Source organism: Ammodytes marinus, assembly GCF_949987685.1.
Source record: "Ammodytes marinus genome assembly, chromosome: 2".
Lineage (NCBI taxonomy): Eukaryota > Metazoa > Chordata > Actinopteri > Uranoscopiformes > Ammodytidae > Ammodytes > Ammodytes marinus.
In genome coordinates, this window is record NC_137231.1 from 37,083,973 (window position 1) to 37,091,472 (window position 7,500).

General features: G+C 45.4%; 1 protein-coding gene across 2 annotated transcripts in view; it reads left to right on the forward strand.

Annotated features, from left to right (window-relative positions):
* LOC307266725 (gelsolin-like) overlaps positions 1-5,122 on the forward strand; it is a 22,390-nt gene extending 17,268 nt beyond the window's left edge. For both annotated transcript variants that reach the window (XM_080048823.1, XM_080048822.1), the window contains exons 18-20: positions 364-441; positions 1,146-1,206; positions 4,600-5,122. In XM_080048823.1, the coding sequence (XP_079904949.1) occupies positions 364-441; positions 1,146-1,206; positions 4,600-4,736 (276 nt within the window). In that variant the 3' untranslated portion in view covers positions 4,737-5,122. The remainder of the gene's footprint in view (positions 1-363; positions 442-1,145; positions 1,207-4,599) is intronic.
* Positions 5,123-7,500: the final 2,378 nt, after the last annotated feature.

Below are 7,500 nucleotides of genomic sequence, written 5' to 3' on the forward strand. Positions count from 1 at the left end.
TTTGCAGCTTTTAGCGATTTTCGTACAACTTTATTTGCAATTTTCTTATGAAATTCTTGCAACTTTTTGCCACTATTTGACAGATTTAATACAACTTTTTGCGAATTTCTTCCTACTTTATTGAAACTTTTTTGCAACTTTATTTGGAATTTTCTTATGAAATTTTTGCAACTTTTTATACTTTTTGCAACTTTGACAGATTTTTGGGAGCTTTTCTTGCAACTTTTTTAAAACTTTCAAAAAACTTTTTTTGCGACTCCACCTAATGGTGTGTATCTGTCTGTGTGTTCTTGTAATAATGGTGTGTGTGTGTGTCTGTCTGTCTCTCTAATAATGTGTGTGTGTGTGTGTGTGTGTGTTCAGATGGAGGAGGTTCCAGGTGAGCTGACCCAGGATGACCTCGCCCCTGATGATGTCATGATCCTGGACACCTGGGATCAGGTCCGTCTGTCTGTCTGTCTGTCTGTCTGTCTGTCTGTCTGTCTGTCTGTCTGTCTGTCTGTCTGTCTGTCTGTCTGTCTCTGTGTGTGTGTGTCTCTGTCTGTCTGTGTGTGTGTGTGTGTGTGTGTGTGTGTGTGTGTGTGTGTGTGTCTGTCTGTCTCTGTGTGTGTGTGTGTGTGTCTCTGTCTGTCTGTCTCTCTGTCTCTGTGTGTGTGTGTGTGTGTGTGTCTCTGTCTGTCTGTCTGTGTGTGTGTGTGTGTCTCTGTCTGTCTCTGTGTGTGTGTGTGTGTGTCTGTCCCCCTCTCTCTCTGTGTGTGTGTGTGTCTGTCTGTCTCTCGCTCTGTCTCCGTGTGTGTGTGTGTGTGTGTGTGTGTGTGTGTGTGTGTGTGTCTCTCTCTCTGTGTGTGTCTCTCTCTCTGTGTGTGTCTGTCTGTCTGTCTGTCTGTCTGTCTGTCTGTCTGTGTGTGTGTGTGTGTGTGTGTGTGTGTGTGTGTGTGTGTGTGTGTGTGTGTGTGTGTGTGTGTGTGTGTGTGTGTGTGTGTGTGTGTGTGTGTGTGTGTGTGTGTGTGTGTGTGTGTGTGTGTGTGTGTGTGTGTGTGTGTGTGTGTGTGTGTGTGTGTGTGTGTGTGTGTGTGTGTGTGTGTGTGTGTGTGTGTGTGTGTGTGTGTGTGTGTGTGTACTAACATTGTCTCTTTGTGTCTCAGGTGTTTGTTTGGGTCGGTGCAGAAGCTCATGAAGACGAGAAGAAAGGGGCGGCGGCTTCAGGTGAGTTTCACAGTGTGTGTGTCAGAGATGGAAATGAACTTTTTTGCCCACCAGCCACTCATCTTTTTTACCAGCCACTTTTTATACGCAATATCTTTTTTAATATATGTGTTAATGTTAAACAATACAATAGTAAGAATAGCTAATGAAAGTGTTTTTCATACAAATGTTTTCCATCAGAAGTCATTTCTACTGTTAGTAGGTGCTACCAAGGAAATGAGTTGCAAATACTCTTACTATATATGATACACAATACACGTCATCTTTATTTCAAAACATTTTATAATTGAACTCCATATATACTCTGGGTTCAATGCAACTTTTTTTCCCAACTGGCCCGCTTTGCCAATAGATCCGAGTTTTACTGGCCAATTGTATATTTTCACTGGCCCTGCAGACACCTTTTTTCATCATTTAGTCAATAATTATAATACAGTATTGAAGTTACCTTTTTAGATTTATTTTTACATTTTTAGTTAATGATATGAAATGTGCACAATATCAACATTTCATATCATGTGTGGTAGTGTTTATCACTTTCTCCATATGCATTAGGGATGTGAATGTGTTAAACCAATGACCGGTTTTCCACTTGCGCTCAAGTCGAATTTAAAAATAGAAATCTGAAAATCAGGGAGTTATGCCGTTTTATTAATGGGAGATGTCACCGTGCGAGTTCACGTCTGGTCGTGTGCGCGCTGCAGGAGCGTCACTTCTGCAAGGTGCATGCATGAAGTAATCAGCTACACATAAGAGTCTGGTGTGGGACCATTTCTTCACTGTTGATAAAAAACAGTGCAGTGCAAAAGATGTTCATAATGTTAAACGCTCGTCTGAGGCTTTAGTGTTAAATCACCTAGAAACACACAATGCCTTCGTCCGAGCAAAGCAGCGTTTCGTGAGATCTCACCAGTGAGCGAGCGAGCCGCCGCGCGGAGAAGAACTCGGTGGTTTGAGGCTCAAATAATAACCGGGGATATTCTCCCCGTTAGCGATATCGATGGGAAAGGCTTCCCTGTTTGTATGCGATCTGATTGTATGTCTCGAGCCTTAAAACACAAAGCCATGTCGGCAAACTGACTGCGCGACTCAAGGGACTACAGTGAGGAGTCCCTCCGTTAGTTTCTGTTTTCAGCCGACACAATTACAATCACCTCCTAAACACGGACAGCGTTTAAATAAAGCCTCTCATTTGTATTACCATTAGGGCTTTGATGTAAATACTGTAACATTACGGCGGCAGCTCTGGGGCCTCATTTATAAAGCTTTGCGTGGGATTCACGTGGAAGCTGGCGTACGGAAGAAATGTAGGATGTACGTGCGAACAAAAATATTCGGATTTATAAAACAGTGCGCACTCACGTCCTACGCCTGTTTCCCTTTATAAATCACAATCAACTCTAAATGTGGCGCAGCCTTTGCGGGCTTCACGTACCGCCCATATTTACCCATACATAGTCATCGACACGCCCGAATTAATATCATTTACTGAGTGCATGAAGGCGGTAGTGGCAATCACCGACTGAAAGGGAAATGGAAAAATAAACTCCACACGGTGTGGATCACTGCGATCACCCCGAAGTACCCGTTGGAGAAGTGGCGACCAGGGAACATTTAGTTTGGTGGCAGTGTGAGCGTAAAGGCGATAGAGTGCAGCCTGTGGCGATCTCTGTGAACGCTGTGGCCGAAATAAAAAGAAGTGATCCGACATAAAAGTGGACGCAAACAAGTGCATATCCTCACTCACACAACAGTGTTTGTGCCACGAGCGGGGGGCACTGAGACCCCTCATGAGATACAGATTCGGAGAATTCATCCCGGGGCAGTGACGGGCGGCGGAGGGTTAATAATAAACTTCACAGTCCCTTTCAAAACACAATTGCGACGTGCTTAAACACAAAGAAAAACACATAGATAAAACGGACTAAAAGCCGTGAAAAAAATCACAGTAGCCTATGTGATGTACAGTAGGCTTATCATTAGTGTATGAAAAGGTGCACTCCTGTCTGCCTGACTGAGGCATCGAGAACAGCGTCAGTGTAAAAGTAATAGGCTGTATTCCACCTCAATATTATCAGAATGAATTCCACAACATGCAGATAGGTTATTCTTTAATAACTGCAGAGCTTATTCGAACGTTGCTATTTTGTTTTTATTTGCACTCATATGTCTCCGTTTCTAGACTATTTAAGATCCTAATTCGTTTTGTTTTTGTTGGTATCACTCCATGGAAAGATCCGTGGAGGCATTTGTTCATTAGTTGTAAGAATGGCTTCATCCGTTTTGCAAAGGAACTCCCAATATATGATAGACCTACATGGCTTATAATAGGCCTATCTGGATACATTTTACACAAACACATTCGTTCTCGCACTTCATACATGTGCCGACGGAGTCGCCGTTTCTCCTTTCTCCACTTTCTGTGCGTACGCATGGGTCAGAGTTTGCGTGGAGGACCGCACATCTCCCGTCAAGTTTGGTTTTTATAAATCCCAATATTTGCTTAGAAATTGGCGTGCGCCCTCTTCTGGGCGTACGCAACGTTTATAAATGAGGCCCCTGATGCCTAAAGGAAAAGCGCAGTTTTCACTTTTATTTTCAGCACCTCAACCTCTGCTGTGGGAAGAAAAAAAGGGGGCAAAGTAAGTCGATTGATTTGTCGACTTATGCCTCCACACGTTAACTCACAGACAGTATTTCCTCGCGGAGCGGATCGCGCCGTAGTTCAGTTCAACTAGAAAGGCAAAAACAAACTGTGGGACTGTGTAGCGCCCTGTCATCATGTTCATGACGAATGTATTAAATATGCAAATTAGATCGGACCTGACTGGAAAGTATTACCCGACACAGTGGCGGGCGAAGTGACAGAATGTACACGCCAGCATGAACATCTACACGCATTTGGCGTGTGGCGGGTGTTAATTTCCATCCCTGGTGTGTGTGTGTGTGTTTCATAGTGTGTGTGTCTGTGTGTGTGTTTTTCACATTGTGTGTGTGTGTTTGAGAATGGTGCAGTGTGTTCATTTTACTGTGTGTGTGTTTGTGCATAAATGTTGCTGTGTGTGTGTGTGTGTGTGTGTGTGTGTGTGTGTGTGTGTGTATGTAAGTATATATGTGTGTGTGTGTGTGTTTGTGTGCGTTTCACTGTGTGTGTTTGTGTGAGAATTTTAGTGTAGGTGTGTGTGTGTGTGTGTGTGTGTGTACTAAGCTCACATGTTGCATATGCTTTGTTTCTAACATGTTGTGTGTGTTCCCAGCTGTGCTAAGCTAACATGTTGTGTGTGTGTGTGTGTGTTAGCATGCTAAGGTGAGCTAAGCTAACATGTTGTGTGTGTGTGTGTGTGTGTTAGCATGCTAAGGTGAGCTAAGCTAACATGTTGTGTGTGTTCCCAGCTGTGCGTTACATAGAGAGCGACCCGTGTGGGCGTGACCCCCGCACCCCGACCGTGACCATCAAACAGGGATTTGAACCTCCAACCTTCACTGGCTGGTTCCTGGGCTGGAACCAAGACTACTGGACCACTGATTAGGGCTCTGTGTGTGTGTGTGTGTGTGTCTCTGTGTGTGTGTGTGTGTGTGTGTGTGTGTCTGTGTGTGTCTCTGTGTGTGTGTGTCTGTGTGTGTCTCTGTATATGTGTGTGTGTGTGTGTGTGTGTGTGTGTGTCTCTGTGTGTGTCTGTGTGTGTCTCTGTATATGTGTGTGTGTGTGTGTGTGTGTGTGTGTGAGCTTTAAGTCAGTTTACAAAACATATTTTCTCTACATGGAATTCTTGTTAATGAATAATTCTATCATCATAAATCAAATAAAAGTTATTGAGAATATATCTTAGAAAATGATCACTTCTCTGACATGGCAAAAAGTTACACAGTGCACCTTTAATGTCACTAAATGTGTTTAATAAATAAAACATGTTTATCTACCAAAATACCTGTCTCTCTCTGTCTGTCTGTCTGTCTGTCTCTCTCTCTCTGTCTATCTGTCTCCCTCTCTCTGTCTCTCTCTCCCCTCTCTCCCCCTCTCTCTCTCTGTCTATCTGTCTCTCTCTCTCTGTCTCTCTCTCTCCCCTCTCTCCCCCTCCCTCTCTCTGTCTCTCTCTCTCTCTCTGTTCACACAACTGACACTGGTCCATCTCTCGATTTTTGTGGAAATTAAATTAAGATTGTAACTCTCTTTATCAAACCTCTAGATTCTCCTTTTTTGAAGAGATGCAAATTTACACATAATTAGTTAGATATTTATAAATGTGAATATTTATTCAAAATATTTCTGAAAAAGGGGGCGCCCTTAGCTCAGTTGGTAGGGCGTCCCCCCCCCCATGGGCCCTTAGCTCAGTTGGTAGGGCGCCCCCCCCCATGGGCCCTTAGCTCAGTTGGTAGGGCGTCCCCCCCCCCATGGGCCCTTAGCTCAGTTGGTAGGGCGTCCCCCCCATGGGCCCTTAGCTCAGTTGGTAGGGCGTCCCCCCCATGGGCCCTTAGCTCAGTTGGTAGGGCGCCCCCCCCCATGGGCCCTTAGCTCAGTTGGTAGGGCGCCCCCCCCCCCATGGGCCCTTAGTTCAGTTGGTAGGGCGTCCCCCCCATGGGCCCTTAGCTCAGTTGGTAGGGCGTCCCCCCCATGGGCCCTTAGCTCAGTTGGTAGGGCGTCCCCCCCATGGGCCCTTAGCTCAGTTGGTAGGGCGTCCCCCCCCCCCCCCCCATGGGCCCTTAGCTCAGTTGGTAGGGCGTCCCCCCCTTAGCTCAGTTGGTAGGGCGCCCCCCCCCCCCATGGGCCCTTAGTTCAGTTGGTAGGGCGTCCCCCCCATGGGCCCTTAGCTCAGTTGGTAGGGCGTCCCCCCCATGGGCCCTTAGCTCAGTTGGTAGGGCGTCCCCCCCCCCCCCCCATGGGCCCTTAGCTCAGTTGATAGGGCGTCCCCCCCATGGGCCTCGGCCAGCAGTGGACCCGGGTTCGATTCCAGCCCGTGGTCGTTCTCTGCATGTCACTCCCCTCTCTGCCCCATTTCACCTCTGTCTCTACACTATCAATAAAGCATAAAAATGACAAAAAAATATCTTAAAAAAAAAGAAAAATCTGAAAGAATTGTAAAGCAAAAGTACTTTTAATGTCAGTGATCAACTGGCAAAGTTTCATGTTTCATTTTCTATTAGTTAAACATTTTACTCAATTCATCTGAAGTCTCCACTAGTACAGTGTGTGTGTGTGTGTGTGTGTGTGTGTGTGTGTGTGTGTGTGTGTGTGTGTGTGTGTGTGTGTGTGTGTGTGTGTGTGTGTGTGTGTGTGTGTGTGTGTGTCTCAGTTTGTGTGTGTGTCTCAGTTTGTGTGTGTGTGTGTGTGTGTGTGTGTCATTCATCACCATAGCAACAGTGTGATAGAGTAATAGTTTATTGGAGAATCTGTTTATAAATACAGATGATAAATAACAGAAGCAACAGTGAACACAAAGAGAGAGAGTGTGTGTGTGTGTGTGTGTGTGTGTGTGTGTGTGTGTGTGTGTGTGTGTGTGTGTGTGTGTGTGTGTGTGTGTGTGTGTGTGTGTGTGTGTCTGTCTGTCTGTCTGTCTGTCTGTCTGTCTGTCTGTCTGTCTGTCTGTCTGTCTGTCTGTCTGTCTGTCTGTCTGTCTGTCTGTCTGTCTGTCTGTCTGTCTGTCTGTCTGTCTGTCTGTCTGTCTGTCTGTCTGTCTGTCTGTCTGTCTGTCTGTCTGTCTGTCTGTCTGTCTGTCTGTCTGTGTGAGTGCGTGTGTGTGTGTGTGTGTGTGTGTGTGTGTGTGTGTGTGTGTGTGAGTGTGTGTGTGTGTGTGTGTTCACAAACTTTTCATCACAGTTTTTTTTACAATAGAATCTGATGTTTAGACTAAAATCCTTAAATTCTCTTTAACAAACACAAACTACGGAAGCCCAGAGCGGACAAACTCTCACCACAACACGCTAACAGTTTCCCCCTGCTTCCAGTGTTTGTGCTAAGCTAGGCTAACCCTCTCTATGCTGAACACCAGAGCCTTACACAGACGTAGTTACAACAACTGGAGCAAAGATGTGTGAATATCCCTGCATTCAAAATATCTCTCTCTCTCTCTCTCTCTCTCTCTCTCTCTCTCTCTCTCTCTCTCTCTCTCTCTCTCTCTCTCTCTCTCTCTCTCTCTCTCTCTCTCTCTCTCTCTCTCTCTCTCTCTCTCTCTCTCTCTCTCTCTCTCTCTCTCTACTACATCTGACCATGAACAGAATCTAGTTAGGATGCAGTAGGCATACTATTGGGACATACTTTAACTTATTTATTTCATCCTAACATGGCTCCTTGATCTT